Source organism: Coregonus lavaretus (genome assembly GCF_964263955.1).
Source record: "Coregonus lavaretus genome assembly, chromosome: 1".
Taxonomy (NCBI): Eukaryota; Metazoa; Chordata; class Actinopteri; order Salmoniformes; family Salmonidae; genus Coregonus; species Coregonus lavaretus.
The window spans coordinates 47,618,192-47,635,757 of record NC_139988.1 but is presented as its reverse complement, the minus strand read 5'-3'; the positions used below and the strand labels follow the sequence as shown (position 1 = coordinate 47,635,757).

The 17,566-nt window shown below is 44.6% G+C and overlaps 1 protein-coding gene across 4 annotated transcripts in view; it reads left to right on the top strand.

Moving 5' to 3' along the window:
* LOC311129508 (latent-transforming growth factor beta-binding protein 1-like) overlaps nt 1-17,566 on the top strand; it is a 130,304-nt gene that overhangs the window by 9,140 nt on the left and 103,598 nt on the right. For all 4 annotated transcript variants that reach the window (XM_084161805.1, XM_084161804.1, XM_084161806.1 and 1 more), the window contains exon 3: nt 4,765-5,083. In XM_084161805.1, coding sequence (XP_084017931.1) covers nt 4,765-5,083 — 319 coding nt within the window. The remainder of the gene's footprint in view (nt 1-4,764; nt 5,084-17,566) is intronic.

The following is a 17,566-nucleotide window of genomic DNA, read 5'->3' as shown; positions in this document are numbered from 1 at the left end:
CCGTTTCTTTTTCCAAGCTAGAGAGCTAAAGGGAGGGAATTCAAAAGAGATGGGGGAAAAGAGGGGCATAATTCTTATCAGGGAAATCTGTAAATCTGTCCATTCTTAGACAATGGAAATGTGTGACAAGAGAGATGGAGAAAACAGAGCAGTTTTCATCTCAGCCCAGCACCTGCTGATTTATGATTAGTCTGCTGATTGAGGGGAACGTATCTGGCTGTTGTCATTGTGCAGCCATTCAAAGCCCCTGGATCTTGACCAGCAGTTAAGTGGGGTGAGGACCAAGTATGGGCACAATACCATGGCAACAAGAATGTCTTAATCGACTTGGCTCTCCACATGCTTTAGTGAAACCATAACGTCAGACACTTGGCTGGAAGTTTACAATGCTTTTGCTCATTCAATGGACAGCATCAGAATTCAATGTGGTCTTGTGTCAACTCCAGCGATACACAAAATTATGAACTCTAATTTATATAAATGGCCATTGAGGCCCAGACTGCTTGAGTCAGCATTGTAGCCAGGTGCTCTGTCTCTATCCTACATGTTGTACAGGAGGTGGGCAGAAAGACAGTTTATTTTAAGTAAAGGCATGAGCGAGGACAAAGACATCAGTCAAAAAGTTGTATTTACTTTCTGCAGCACTATTTCAGATCCAATTGAACTTTGTGGTAGAGAAATAAATCAATTAATAGAAATGTTTGGTCATCTGCTGCCCTGGGAATCAATGATACGTTAGGGATTGGTGTGGACAGGCTTTAGGATGGGGGTTGTTCAACTAATGGGACATCCTGTAACACCTGCACTGGAACATCAGCATGGAACATTATATCCTGAGAAAGAGAGTATCGATTGTATATCCACTAGTATAAGCATATGCTGTTGTGCCTTGATTTCCCCAGGTGATTAATGTAGGCACACACACAAATACATTTTAGTATTCCAGGACAGACCCTTGCAGACTCCAGCAACACTCCCTATGAGTCAACCGAGGTGTTGTTTTATCAAAGTGGGACGTCACTTATTTTCCCTCTCCAGCTAACACTTAAATCGGCATCACTTACGCCGTGCCCTTGTCACAGAACAGCGCTCTTATGTAGCCCTATTCACAACCGATGGTAGCCTTAATTAGGTACAGCGGCAAAAAAATTAAACAATTTACTCTATTGTCCCAGAGTGGAAAATTGTAGTGTGGGGTATGTAGAAACCAAGACATAACTCAGCAGGAGTGATGTAATCTGTGATGTAATTGCCCCCTGATGCTTCTAAGGGGGGTCTCTTGTTGCACAGCATGTGTTTATTAGATCTCATGTGTCTGAATAGCTCAGTGGGGTGGAGAAAGCTTTGAGCCAGTGGTGTGTCAGTTGTAGACGTCTATTGAGAGTGAGAGGGATTTGTATTTATTTTCATGGCCTTGGGTGATGCAAGACTTGCTTTTTGATGCAGTTTGCTCTCACTCTCATTAATCACTTTCACAAATCAAAAGGAGCTAGTGATGGTAATGAGGTGTGTGGTGGAGGAGCCCACCCCTCAGGGACCCTGTGGGGCTGGGCAGAGGCCCCCCACTTGGCCATTTCCGCTCACACTTCACACTTCACACACACACGACCACTGGAATGTTGGCTCCTATGAAAGCAAGAAATTGGGTTTGAGGGACACATGATTTGAATACCTACAGTGTGTGTGTGTGTGTGTGTGTGTGTGTGTGTGTGTGTGTGTGTGTGTGTGTGTGTGTGTGTACGTACGTGTGTGTACGTGTGTGTACGTGTGTGTACGTGTGTGTACGTGTGTGCGCGCGCATTGGAGTGTGCAAGGTTTGGCCACTGTGGCCTCGAGGCAGGCTTTGTAGTTGAAAAATGACAGTCCCAGTCCTGTGCCTTTTTTACAGAAGGGAACACAGTGTAATTACAGGCTACCTGCCAGCCTCCTGTAACAACTCAAACACACACACACACACACACATACAGTCCCTCTCTCTGATTCCCCAACCCACCGCACATATGTCATTGTGCCGGGGACTCCAGTAATTGAATGCCGAGCCTCAGCTTGAGGTAAGCACTGTCAAACTCTCAGCTTTGGGAGGGTACATTCACAGTGTGGGGACCATGGAGGTGGTATTTACATTGGCTGCTAATACTAATAATGAGAGAGAGACATGGGAACTGTGGCGGGGGATTTGGACGGAGTCAGGCGCAGGAGGGTAAATCACAGAATAAATTGTTTATTTACAATGCGCACTGGAGACAACAAGGCACACGGGTGAATATCCCGCCGATATATATCCCAGGATGAAGTGGACAGAGTACGCCGGGGCCCCCTCGATGTCCAGAGGGGGCAGAGGGACCTCCCGTACCTCAGACTCCTGGAGTGGACCAGCCACCACCGGCCTGAGGAGAGACACGTGAAACGAGGGGTTAATATGGGCATATTCGGCCCATCGCAAGAACACTGACCACTCCTCCGGCCGGTCCTGGCAGTAGGACCGCAGGAACCTACCCACATCCTGATTCACCCGTTCCACCTGCCCATTAGACTCGGGGTGAAACCCAGAGGTCAGGCTGACCGATACCCCAAGACATTCCATGAACGCCTTCCAGACCCTGGATGTAAACTGGGGACCCCGGTCAGACACTATGTCCTCTGGCACCTCATAGTGCCGGAAGACGTGATTAAACAGGGCTTCCGCAGTTTGCAGGGCCGTGGGGAGACCGGGCAGAGGAAGGAGGAAGCAGGCGTTAGAAAAGTGGTCCACAACGACCAGGATGGTGGTGTTACCCTGAGAGAGGGGAAGATCAGTGAGGAAGTCAATTGACAAGTGGGACCTTGGCCGTTGTGTAACTGGTAAGGGATGTAACTTATCCGCTGGGAGGTGCCTAGGTGCCTTACTCTGGGCGCACACCGAGCAGGAGGAGACATACACCCTCACGTCCTTAGCCAAGGTAGGCCACCAGTACTTCCCGGTCAGGCAGCGCGCTGTGCGGCCGATACCTGAGTGACCAGAGGAGGGAGACGTGTGTGCCCAATAGATAAAGACGGTCACGGACAAGAGACGGCACGTACCGCAGCCCAGCTGGGCACTGAGGTGGAGATGGCTCTGTGCGTAACGCCTGCTCTATGTCCGCGTCCACCACCCACACTACCGCCGCCACAATGCAGGAGGCCGGGAGTATGGGGGTGTTGTCTATGGGCCTCTCCTCTGTGTCGTACAGCCGTGACAGCGCGTCTGCCTTCACGTTCTTAGGGCAGGCCCCTTCCAGGACGTCCTCTTGAAGCCAGCAGGTTCTCTAACCGGATGTCCATGTCCACCAGCTGGTTGAAAGTCATCGTGGTATCCCGGCAGGCTAGCTCCCTTCGGACGTTCTCTCGCAGACTGCACCGGAAGCGGTCGATGAGGGCCCGCTCGTTCCACCCGGACCCAGCCGCTAGAGTTCTAAACTCCAGGACAAAGTCCTGCGCGGTCCTCATCCCCTGCCTCAGATGGACCAACCGCTCGCCCGCCTCTCTTCCTTCGGGAGGGTGATCGAAGACTGCCCGGAAGAGGCGAGCGAACTCCCCGTAGTTGTCCAACGCGTCTCCTCCTTCAGGGCTTTCCCAGAGAGGCAGGAGACGAGGGCGGACACCTTCTCCCGTTCCGATGGAGCCGGGCTGATGGTAGAAAAACAGAGGTCCAGCTGCAGGAAGAATCCCTGGCAGCGGGCAGCTGTACCGTCATACTAGGTGAATCCCTCTGGGTGCTGGGGTGTGGGTGGCTGGATCCGGTCGCTCAGCCGGTCCGATGGGTCAGGTCCTCTCCTCTCCAGGCGTTGGATGACCTGGAGAACCCGATCCATCGCTTCGCCCAAGCTGGCTAGCATGTTGGAATGGTCCCGGACATGCTTCATGACTCCAGGCATATTCCCGTCTCCTGCTGACTCCATGATGCAGGTGTGTGATTCTGTGGCAGGTGATTTGGACGGAGTCAGGTGCAGGAGGGTAAATCACAGAATAAATGGTTTATTCGGTATGACAGCGGTACGCAGCAATGCGTAAAACACTCCAGTGCGGTATTACGGCGCACTGGAGACAACAAGGCACACAGGTGAATATCCCGGCGATACAACATACAATATAGCTTCACCGAGCTATAGTAACCTCCACAATAAACAATCACACACAAAGACAAGGGGGCAGAGGGAATACTTATACAGGTACTGATGAGGGGATATGAACCAGGTGTGTGTAATAAACAAGACAAAACAAATGGAATGATGAGATGAGGAGCGGCAGTGGCTAGAAGGCCGGTGAGAGGAGGCAGCTTCGGAGGAAGTCGTGACAGGAACAGCTTTCTCCGGCTATGATTGTTAGATTCTGTACAGACTTTTCTATCCCCGTCCCCCTGCCTTTTCACGACAAAAAGCTTATTATGAATGCTAAGTACTGTAGAGATGAATTTGTTAACCAGGAAAAACAGCAACTCCATGTTTGGTAATGCATTATTAATTCATGATACTTTTGTCCTAAATCGTACATTACTTCTGGTTTGAGTAATGACTCTTTGGCACCTAAATGAACCCCCCCTACTTGAGTTTCCTCAATAAATGTCTGAAAATAGCTCCCTGAGACAACGTCATAGAAGTGGCATTTAACATGGGATATTATGTCTGCTTCTGGAGTTTGTATATGTTGTGTGAGTGTGAGTGTATGCATGTGTATGTGAATATGTACACATTGCTCTCTCACTCACTCTCTCTTTCTCTCTCTTCCCCCCTATGTTTTGTGCTGCAGCCAACTGTCTGCCCAAGTGCCAGAATGGAGGAATGTGTCTGAGGCCCCAGCTCTGTGTCTGCAAGCCGGGCTCCAAGGGCAAGGCATGTGAACAGAACACCATGCCCACCTCCTCCTACCCAGCGCAGCCAGGGAACGGCCACACCAATGGACACAGCAATGGGCACACCAAGGGACACAACATAGTGCCCCAGCGGCCCATTCCCCAGCAAGTGCCCATCCCCCAGCAGGGTTATGCCCCTGCCCCAGTCCCTGTCAGCAACATGGCCCAGATGACCCTGACCGTCAAGCAGTCCCCCCACCTGGTCCGGCCTCAGCAGTGAGTATTCTCTCTACAAGTGCAGCATGTGGTTGACAACCCCCACTCCATTTATTGTATTCTATATTGAAGTTAAGAGAATGCTTGGAATGGTTTGTTTAAGCTATCACTCTCTTCCAATCTGTTTTTGTTTCGCGCTCTTCACAGTTTATTAGTAGTGGAGTCGAAGTGGTGCATACTGTCAAACAAAGCCAGAATTGGTCTGAGGGCTCATCTGTAAATAATCATTTTGGCACTGTTGGTGCCCCACACTGTGCCAGAGAGGACAGTGAGGCCCCCAGCCCATTATCCATAGCAGTTAAGGTCATGTAAACAGAAATAATGTTTCTCTGTGAGAGTTTTCACAATGTTCTTTAAACTGGACTCCCTCCTGCTGTGATGTTGGGTTTTATCACCATCCATAAGTGTGATAGGTAGAATCACTTAGACCATTTTAATATTCTGTATTTGAAAAGATGCTAACTCCTGCTGCGGTTGGCTGTTAGTTTGTTTTGCCTGTCACCATGGTAGATTGCTGTAAAATGTGAAATTGTATCGGACGCGGTGCAAGGCCCTCGACTTGTCAAGAGTAATCCGCGTGAATGCAGACTTTGAGTAAATCTCAGTTTTCACTCGAATGTGGGGCAGCGTGTTGATAGAAATGTCCAAAATTGCCTCACATCGGGTCCAAGAAATGTTGGCACGGGTTGCCTAGTTCTGATATTGATGAATGATATTTAAAATGTTAATGAATCCATTTTATGTGCTGTGTTTTGCGTGTGTTCACTGTAAAACGTCTGAGGTTTTATGCGTTGCTCAGGCGGTGGAATTGCTCCCAGATCTGAGTGCTCGAATGCTGCTCTCAATTTCCACTGGGGATTATTTCTCACAGGGAGCTATTCCCCCATCACTCATATGAGTGCAGGAACATGTCATCTGATATGTCAAAGAAAATAATACTCTCCAGGTCTATCATTCATAATCAGATCAGTTAGATATGCAAAAGCAGCGGCAGGGCAAGATAAATATAAAGGTTTCATTTTATACTATTACAAAATGTATTTTTACTAAACTTGTCAAATTTCTGTACAATTTCAAGAGATTTCAGATTATACTTTATAGATATTTTGGTATGAAACTCAGAGAGATTGTCTAGTGTGATAAATGGATGACTGGGCCAATGGCTGGTCTCAATGAAGCCTCTGACCCTTAAAGTGACAAATGATCGGGTTGTCTAGCCAAACACTCTTTCTGTCTACAGATGACACATGCCCTTTGACCCCATCAAAGAGAGGGTCATTAGGGCAGTGGAAGGGGGCTCCTTGACTGATGGGATTTCATTGGTCAGATCCCCACGGTGATGTCACTTAATGGGTTAACCTGTTTTCATCACTAGTTTATTTAACACTTATGCCATAATGGCTAGTATAGGATTTTTGTACCACTTTTTTTTAGTGTCTGGCGTATCCACATTGGTTGACGGATTGCAATGAGATATCGTTGGCACTTAGTAGTACAGTGGGGAAAAAAAGTATTTAGTCAGCCACCAATTGTGCAAGTTCTCCCACTTAAAAAGATGAGAGAGGCCTGTAATTTTCATCATAGGTACACGTCAACTATGACAGACAAATTGAGGGAAAAAAATCCAGAAAATCACATTGTAGGATTTTTAATGAATTTATTTGCAAATTATGGTGGAAAATAAGTATTTGGTCACCTACAAACAAGCAAGATTTCTGGCTCTCACAGACCTGTAACTTCTTCTTTAAGAGGCTCCTCTGTCCTTCACTCGTTACCTGTATTAATGGCACCTGTTTGAACTTGTTATCAGTATAAAAGACACCTGTCCACAACCTCAAACAGTCACACTCCAAACTTCACTATGGCCAAGACCAAAGAGCTGTCAAAGGACACCAGAAACAAAATTGTAGACCTGCACCAGGCTGGGAAGACTGAATCTGCAATAGGTAAGCAGCTTGGTTTGAAGAAATCAACTGTGGGAGCAATTATTAGGAAATGGAAGACATACAAGACCACTGGTAATCTCCCTCGATCTTGGGCTCCACGCAAGATCTCACCCCGTGGGGTCAAAATGATCACAAGAACGGTGAGCAAAAATCCCAGAACCACACGGGGGGACCTAGTGAATGACCTGCAGAGAGCTGGGACCAAAGTAACAAAGCCTACCATCAGTAACACACTACGCCGCCAGGGACTCAAATCCTGCAGTGCCAGACGTGTCCCCCTGCTTAAGCCAGTACATGTCCAGGCCCGTCTGAAGTTTGCTAGAGTGCATTTGGATGATCCAGAAGAGGATTGGGAGAATGTCATATGGTCAGATGAAACCAAAATATAACTTTTTGGTAAAAACTCAACTCGTCGTGTTTGGAGGACAAAGAATGCTGAGTTGCATCCAAAGAACACCATACCTACTGTGAAGCATGGGGGTGGAAACATCATGCTTTGGGGCTGTTTTTCTGCAAAGTGACCAGGACGACTGATCCGTGTAAAGGAAAGAATGAATGGGGCCATGTATCGTGAGATTTTGAGTGAAAACCTCCTTCCATCAGCAAGGGCATTGAAGATGAAACGTGGCTGGGTCTTTCAGCATGACAATGATCCCAAACACACCGCCCGGGCAACGAAGGAGTGGCTTCGTAAGAAGCATTTCAAGGTCCTGGAGTGGCCTAGCCAGTCTCCAGATCTCAACCCCATAGAAAATCTTTGGAGGGAGTTGAAAGTCCGTGTTGCCCAGCGACAGCCCCAAAACATCACTGCTCTAGAGGAGATCTGCATGGAGGAATGGGCCAAAATACCAGCAACAGTGTGTGAAAACCTTGTGAAGACTTACAGAAAACGTTTGACCTGTGTCATTGCCAACAAAGGGTATATAACAAAGTATTGAGAAACTTTTGTTATTGACCAAATACTTATTTTCCACTATCATTTGCAAATACATTCATTAAAAATCCTATAATGTGATTTCCTGGAATTTTTTTTCTCATTTTGTCTGTCATAGTTGACGTGTACCTATGATGAAAATTACAGGCCTCTCTCAGCTTTTTAAGTGGGAGAACTTGCACAATTGGTGGCTGACTAAATACTTTTTTTCCCCACTGTATGCGGTTGTAGGTTCAGTCATTTAGCCTATGTATAAGTCCATGCTGTGCTGTGAGGTGTCTCGCCCCATCATTCTTTTCAAACACATAAATCATGGGTGAAAGGTTAATGTTACTGTAATGGCTGCTAGTATGGTTCAATTGAAAGGGTCAATCGGTATGGAGAGCCTGACAACAGAAAGCTTTGTTTAACCGTTAACCTTTGAATAGCTAAAGTAGTGGGTGAATGTGCCATTGTGCAGATGTATTTTTCCTACAAGTAAAAAGATACACATCAGGTCCATTTAGCTATTTGTTCTAGAGAGGGCCTATTGTAAGTGTCTGACCTCAATGGTTGACCTCATAGAATACCCAGACTAACCTTTCAAAGACTTGGGCAAACAGAGGGTGATTTGTTGGTAGTGAGTGCTGATTTCTCAGGAAAGATCAAAGTGCGATTGAAGAGGTTTGGATTGGGCTCTGTTATTACTGGAGGTGTTGGTCCTCATGTATTTGGTGCACAGTGGGAGGGGAGATTTAGAGCTAAGGAAATGTTGTGTGTGTGTGTGTGTGTGTGTGTGTGTGTGTGTGTGTGTGTGTGTGTGTGTGTGTGTGTGTGTGTGTGTGTGTGTGCATGCGTGTATGTGCGTGTGTTCAGCGGATGCAGTAGAGAACCTGATCCAGACAAGATAACTTTGAGGAGCGCTACTGATCATACCTGAGGGGCCAAAACAAGCCCTTCTGTTCAGAGGGAAATTACATGCCGTTTTTGTTTTTAATTCATTTACTCAAGGGACGAAAAAAAACAGAAACAAGAGGAGTGAAGCAATTGGAAGCCGAGGTGGGCAGCACAGGTGGCTCTATAGCCTATTTTCTTCCTAAGGTCACTGGCTTTAACAAGTCAGCGTGACACCGTCTGCCTTTCTCCTATTTAGACCCACATCTATAGTAGAGCAGGAAGGTTTAAGGATATTCACTGACATTCATACTGTAAACTGTGAGGGCAATTAGGCTCTAAATGTATAGCTCTGCTACTGTAATGGGACCTATATGGTGGTACTGTATGGTGTGTCCCAGGAGGCCAGGCTGTGGTCTATTTGAACTCCTGCCCCTGTGGTTCTCAGTGTCCTGACCCTTTGACAGGCCTCGGAAAACACGTCAGTGCTAGATACTCTGACTGTGTGATAATGCCATGCTCGGTATTGGAGTGGGTAAAGTGATGACTCTCTCAGTGTCTTTTTCTCCTTCTGCACTCTCTATCGTTCTGTCTTTCCCCCCCTCTCTCTGAGGAAACCCCAGCAGAGCCATGTGTCATTCGCATTCAGTTTGAAGTAACATTCCCCATTTCAAACATGAGTCGAGTCCTGTAATCATATCTGATATTACTTATCATTTCCTACCTGTCATAGACTTAACCTTACACTCATTTCCCCCCTGTTCCTCAGAGGCAAAGCTTGTATTGACCTGTTGGGGGGTTAGGGTCAGTGAGGGCTGGGTGAATGAGGAACAAATTACCTCATCTCTCAGCACTTGTGGAGATAGTGGCTGACTCAGAGGGAGAGGTATAGACAAATGACACACTCTCCTTTCTCCTCCCCCTCCTCCTCCTTCTCCTCTCTCTCTCGCAGCGTGAGCCACAGACATGTTGGGAGTGTGCTGATGTTTCCAGGTCCTTTTATGATGTGTGTGTAACTCCCTGAGCAGGAATTTCTTTGTGGTGCCAAAATGTTCCTAGTTACACCCAGGAAGTTGGCTATTTCTCCTTTCTCTGGTTTTCATTGTATAAAATGAAAAATGGGAACTGTATCCAAGCATCAGTTTTTGAGTGGAATCCCACTGGAACCAAATTAATCAAATGGGATGAGCTCCAAATTCCAAGTGTGCAAGGTGCTGGGTCTGGGTATTGAGTCAATCAAGGAATCAGAGAATCAACTAACTGCAACGGAGCACTGACATACAAGTGGATATCCTCCTCTCTCTCTCGCTCTCTCGCTCGCTCTTTTTCCTCTCCCTTTCTCTGTTTTTCTCTCTCTCTCTGTCTCTCATCTGACACATTCGTGCTGATAAACTATGAGCGGGCTCTGTTTACGTTTACTGGGTTCATTAGAGCGGAGTGTGTCGGTTCTCTTGGGGAAGACTTGGAATGGTAACAGGGGCCAGTGGTGGAGTGTGTGATCGTGGCCAGAGAATTTGAGTGCTGAAGGTCGAGACTGCACAGGTTCACTCCCCTGTCAATGATCTGTTTATAAGGAAGTAAGCAAGATCTCTGCTCTGATATTTCAGACTACCAGGCTCTTGTAACCATTCCTTGGATAAAGTGAAACGTTGAAAAAAATCCAGTTTTTTCTATTTAATTGCACAGCCATTGCCAGCACACCCAGTCTTGCCAGATATTCTGTTGAGACTGGAATAAGATCTTATGTTTACAACTTCTCCCTTTCCCTCTTTCTTTCTCTCTCTCCATCTACCCTGACTTTTCAGCTCTCTTTTGCTGGCATATTTAAAGCTTAGCTGCAGTAGACACAATTGTATTTATTTGACAGAGTAACAACATTTCATGCATGCCATCTGTGGTAGAAATCCTTTAAATCTCAGACTGAAGCCAGATTCTGATTGGACTGTGCTTTGCTACAATGTTCAAAGCCCCCACCCCCAAATAACACCAAATAAACATGCTGCTCCAGTCACAACAAATCATTGACCTCCCATTGACCTCACACATTCCGTGACAATCCTCTTCCTTTTGTCCCCATTTTGTAAACCATCATTGTACTACCAGTTTGTTTGGTCTGACTATTATTAAAGCCCTTTGATGTCTAAAGCCACCTGTTCAGACTACAGCCAGCCTCATAGATCAAGTCAAAGAGATAAGAGCAACAAAGAGTGGATGAGGCTCTTGTGTCACTGAAACCTTAGCAATGCCCTTGAGAGAAAACCAGCTTAAATAGATATACTGTGTCAATGGCAATCTGCACCCATTCTCCTTAGACCCATACTCTCAGTCCACGCCAGAGCTTCTCATATAAACATGGGACCAGCTGGTTTCTATCTCCCAAGCAGCAGGCTAAAGTGCTAGAGAACAGATCTGTCCATTCTCTATCTTTCTCTTTCTCTCTACCTCTCTCTCCCTTCCTGCCTCTCTCTCTCTGGGCATTTCCATCGAAAAGGAACGATGAGCACCATCATGTGAAGTTGATAGGAGCATATCAAATTGGGTGTCAAATGAAAGCTAAGAGTTTATAATTTTGGTAAATTGAGGCATAGATACATTTTTCAACAATTTTCCATCTTAAAAATTAGGCATAATTAAAGGCTTTGATTTCTGGATGAACAGATGGAAAAGGGGTCTTAGAAAATGTCTCCCAGAAAAAGTCTTAAAAGGTATCAGAAATATATCAAAACACAATAATGTTGAGGTGAAGACCCCTGCCAACTAATATCAACACTTACATTTTGTTATGTTTAGCTTCTGTAAGTTTATGAAATATTGCCTTGTTTATTAAGTGATTAAAACTCGTAATTCCGTTACCAGATTGGTAACGAAATTACCAAAATATCTGTAACGGAATTACTGCAACTGAATTGGCTACAATAGGAAATCATAATAGTCACAAACCACAGTTGGGTCACCTGCTACTGTCCTCCCTTCCACTGGCATATTATTATGTTCAGCTCATAATTGTTTTCTTTGTCTTTCTGTCACCTGGTGGTCAAACCAGGAGTGTTAAAACAGTCTAAATCTGGACAACCCCTTCCTTTCTCCCCCCCCCCCTCTCTCTCTTTGCCTCTCTCTCTCACTCTCCAGTTAATGTGACCTCTCCCAGCTCTTACTGACACCTACCCATGAGCCCCCTCTCTTTCCATTTACTGTACCAGCATCCTCACCCACTAAGCACAGACCGACACCAGACGTCCATGGAAGTTGAAAAGTTGTTGAAATTTGGTCAGTCCACCCTGACCTTGATGATAACGTCCACAGACGGGCCGGACTGGACCAAATTTGAATCTATCATGGACGTACACTACCGGTCAAAAGTTTTAGAACACCTACTCATTCAAGGGTTTTTCTTTATTTTTTACTATTTTCTACATTGTAGAATAATAGTGAAGACATCAAAACTATGAAATAACACATATGGAATCATGTAGTAACCAACCAAAAAAGTGTTAAACAAATCAAAATATATTTTATATTTGAGATTCTTCAAATAGCCACCCTTTGCCTTGATGACAGCTTTGCACACTCTTGGCATTCTCTCAACCAGCTTCACCTGGAATACTTTTCCAACAGTCTTGAAGGAGTTATTATTAAGGAGTTCCCACATATTCTGAGCACTTGTTGGCTGCTTTTCCTTCACTCTGCTGTCCGACTCATCCCAAACCATCTCAATTTGTTTGAGGTCGGGGGATTGTGGAGGCCAGGTCATCTGATGCAGCACTCCATCACTCTCCTTCTAGGTAAAATAACCCTTACACAGCCTGGAGGTGTATTGGGTCATTGTCCTGTTGAAAAACAAAATGATTGTCCCACTAAGCCCAAACCAGATGGGATGGCGTATCGCTGCAGAATGCTGTGGTAGCCATGCTGGTTAAGTGTGCCTTGAATTCTAAATAAATCACAGACAGTGTCACCAGCAAAGCACCCCCACACCATCCTCCTCCATGCTTCACGGTGGGAAGTACATAATCTCCAATTTGGACAATTTGGACCACCGGTCTAATGTCCGTTGCTCGTGTTTCTTGGCCCAAACAAGTCTCTTCTTCTTATTGGTGTCCTTTAGTAGTGGTTTCTTTGCAGCAATTCAACCATGAAGGCCTGATTCACACAGTCTCCTCTGAACAGTTGATGTTGAGATGTGTCTGTTACTTGAACTCTGTGAAGCATTTATTTGGGCTGCAATTTCTGAGGCTGGTAACTCTAATGAACTTATCCTCCGCATCAGAGGTAACTCTGGGTCTTCACGTCCTCATGAGAGCCAGTTTCATCATAGCGCTTGATGGTTTTTGCGACTGCACTTGAAGAAACTTGAAATGTTCCATATTGACTGACCTTCATGTCTTAAAGTAATGATGGACTGTCGTTTCTCTTTGCTTATTTGAGCTGTTCTTGCCATAATATGGACTTGGTATTTTACCAAATAGGGCTATCCTCTGTATACCCCCCCTACCTTGTCACAACACAACTGATTGGCTCAAACGCATTAAGAAGGAAAGAAATTCCACAAATTAACTTTTAAGAAGGCACACCTGTTAATTGAAATGCATTCCAGGTGACTACCTCATGAAGCTGGTTGAGAGAATGCCAAGAGTGTGCAATGCTGTCATTAAGGCAAAGGGTGGCTATTTGAAGAATCTCAAATATAAAATATATTTTCATTTGTTTAACACTTTTTTTGGTTACTATGTGATTCCATATGTGTTATTTAATAGTTTTGATGTCTTCACTATTATTCTACAATGTAGAAAATAGTAAATTAAAGAAAAACCCTTGAATGAGTAGGTGTTCTAAAACTTTTGACCGGTAGTGTATGTTTCACAAGTTTGGATAGTACAGTACAGTACTGTATAGTGAGTAGAGCACAGTAGAGTAATACAGTACAATACAGTACAGTACAGTACTATACAGTACAGAACAGTATTGTACAGTGAGTAGAGCACAGTAGAGTAATACAGTACAATACAGTACAGTACAGTACAATACAGTACAGTACAGTACAATACAGTACAGTACAGTAAAGAAAAGTAGAGAATAGTACAGTAGAGTAGAGTAAAGTATATTATACTGTACTCTACTGTAGTGAACTATACTCTACTTTACTGTACTGTACTGTACTCTATTCTATTCTACTGTACCACACTCTATCCTACCCTACTTCTACTCTGCTCTGCTATATTGTACTGCACTGTACTCTACTGTGCCATGCTGTGCTGCGCTGTGATGTTCAAACTTGTGAAACATGAGGAGAATAACATTAATATCCATAATTATGCATTTATGTGTAGTACAGATCAGGGACTCATGATGTAATTCCGTTACCATAATTCCGTTACCGTGTGTAAATCCACTTCACTTACTGTAGTTCAATAACCAAAAGAGATTTATTCAAAGTCAAGGTGCAATGTCATAGCTAACACCCCATTTTTCTGCAGACATCTTTGAATCTTAATTCGGAGCAGATATTTAATAGTTTTTGGAAAACTTGGTCGCATAAAAACCTGAGGGATATTTTACCGTAATTACATTACCAAAGTTTGATTCTTCCACTAAATTAGTTTTTGTACATTTTTCAGTGGAAATTGTTAAAAGTAGTCCTTGTGCATAGGGTTGTATGGTTTATTAAACTTTGAAATCAACGGTTTTGGTTTGGCATACATTTTAAAGTGAAACAACTTAGTCAAAGCGTAATTCCAATACCGTGGACTTGCCCCTCTACCACTGCAGCTGATGAGATGGATTTGCAGTGGCTGGGAAGAATAGTCTACAGTGGGGCCCTCTTACTACAACAGAGGGCTTCTGTTTCAGTGTTGTGGTTGGTGGTTTGAGGGCCACACTCATAACTCTGTGGCTGTGAGAAGGCTGGGCAGAGCCTCCTAAGTAGGTTGCTTTGCCGTGTGTCACGAGTATTTAGTGGAGTGAGCAGAGCCAGGGAGAGACCAGCCTGACCTCTCACCTCTCATCATTGGGGAGGAGGTAAAGAGATACCCCCTTCTATTCTAGGAATGGGGAGTGATGAAGGCACTGCTGACACACACACGTGTGCACACGCACACACATACACACATTTACTGTATATAGTATTCACTAGGGTGAATGGCGGGAACCCGGTTACCAAGATTTACCGGGATTTACCGCCCAAAACCACTCCCTTTTCCCAGGATAAATAATTGCGAAAAATTATAATAAATTATTTATATGAACAGCATGACGTGAAATGGAACTGTTAAATTAAATGCGATGTCTAAATCTGTCTTCTCTATGGCCTCTGCATGATGAATCATCAACGCTCAGGGTGGGGACAGACAGCCCATCTCAGTATGGAGCACAGTTCACAATGCATGTAGACCTATCATCTCATCATGGTAGCTTTTTTTCTTGTGACAGGTAGGCCTGCATTTGCTGCAGCATAATCTATGCTACAGTAACATAAAGACCGAATGCGCGTCTAATTGACCGATCTCCGTCTGGCTTTCGGGAGGTCACCTCATTTTTTAATTGTAAAGATGTTTTATTTATTATTGCAGCTGCAGAGTTTTAATACAGCCTATCACTCGAATATCATTGCTTTAAATCAGTGCACGCGCGAGCACTCACTCACAGTCTTTCTCTCTCTCCATCAACTCCATTCAAATTGCATCCAAAATAGATAATCCTGTTCTAGATTGATATATAGCAGTATATATATACTGTATGTACTAGCCTACCTCTTTCAGGTAATACATTCAATGCAGTATTCGCCTTATATTTAGCTAATTAATGATGGGTTATGCATAATAAGCTTCTAACTTACAGTGCATTTGGAAAGTATTCAGACATTTTGTTATGTTACAGCCTTATTGCAAAATCGATTAAATAAATAGAAATCCTCATCAATCTACATACAATACCCCATAATGACAAAGTGAAAACAGGTTTTTAATAATGTTTTGCAAATGTATTAAAAATTAAAACAGAAATACCTTATTTACATAAGAATTCAGACCCTTTGCTATGAGACTCAAAATTGAGCTCAGGTGCATCCTGTTTCCATTGATCATCATTGAGATGTTTCTACAACTTGATTGGAGTCCACCTGTGGTAAATTCAATTGATTGGACATGATTTGGAAAGGCACACACCTGTCTATATAAGGTCCCACAGTTGACAGTGGATGTCAGAGCAAAAACCAAGCCATGAGGTCGAAGGAATTGTCCGTAGAGCTCCGAGACAGGAACAGATCTGGGGAAGGGTACCAAAACATTTCTGCAGCATTGAATGTCCCCAGGAACACAGTGGCCTCCATCATTCTTAAATGGAAGAAGTTTGGATCCACCAAGACTCTTCCTAGAGCTGGCCACCCGGCCAAACTGAGCAATCGTGGAGAAGGGCCTTGGTCAGGGAGGTGACCAAGAACCCGATGGTCACTCTGACAGAGCTTCAGAGTTCCTTTGTGCAGATGGGAGAACCTTCCAGAAGGACAACCATCTCTGCAGCACTCCACCAATCAGGCCTTTATAGTAGAGTGGCCAGATGGAAGCCACTCCTCAATAAAAGGCACATGACAGCCCGCTTGGAGTTTGCCAAAAGGCACCTAAAGGACTCTCAGACCATGAGAAACAAAATTCTCTGGTTTGACGAAACCAAGATTGAAATCTTTGGCCTGAATGCCAAGCATCACGTCTGGGGGAAACCTGGCACCATCCCTACAGTAAAGCATGGTGGTGGCAGCATCATGCTGTGGGGGTGTTTTTCATCGGCAGGGACTTGGAAACTGGTCAAAATTGAAGGAATGATGGATGGTGCTAAATACAGGGAAATTCTTGAGGGAAACCTGTTTCAGTCTTCCAGAGATTTGAGACTGGGACGGAGGTTCACCTTCCAGCAGGACAATGACCCTAAGCATACTGCTAAAGCAACACTCGAGTGGTTTAAGGGGAAAAATTTAAATGTCTTGGAATGGCCTAGTCAAAGTCCAGACCTCAATCCAATTGAAAATCTGTGGTATGACTTAAAGATTGCTGTACAGTCGTGGTCAAAAGTTTGCTGCTTCAGTGTTTTTAGATATTTTTGTAAACTGAAATATAATTACAAGCATTCCATAAGTGTCAAAGGCTTTTATTGACAATTACATTAAGTTTATGCAAAGAGTCAATATTTGCAGTGTTGACACTTCTTTTTCAAGACCTCTGCAAACCGCCCTGGCATGCTGTCAAATAACTTCTGGGCCACATCCTGACTGATGGCAGCCCATTCTTGCATAATCAATGCTTGAAGTTTGTCAGAATTTGTGGGTTTTTGTTTGTCCACCCGCCTCTTGAGGATTGACCACAAGTTCTCAATGGGATTAAGGTCTGGGGAGTTTCCTGGCCATGGACCCAAAATATCTATGTTTTGTTCCCCGAGCCACTTAGTTATCACTTTTGCCTTATGGCAAGGTGCTCCATCATGCTGGAAAAGGCATTGTTCGTCACCAAACTGTTCTTGGATGGTTGGGAGAAGTTGCTCTTGGAGGATGTGTTGGTACCATTCTTTATTCATGGCTGTGTTCTTAGGCAAAATTGTGAGTGAGCCCACTCCCTTGGCTGAGAAGCAACCCCACACATGAATGGTCTCAGGATGCTTTACTGTTGGCATGACACAGGACTGATGGTAGCGCTCACCTTTCTGGATGCCCAAAACAATCGGAAAGGGGATTCATCAGAGAAAATG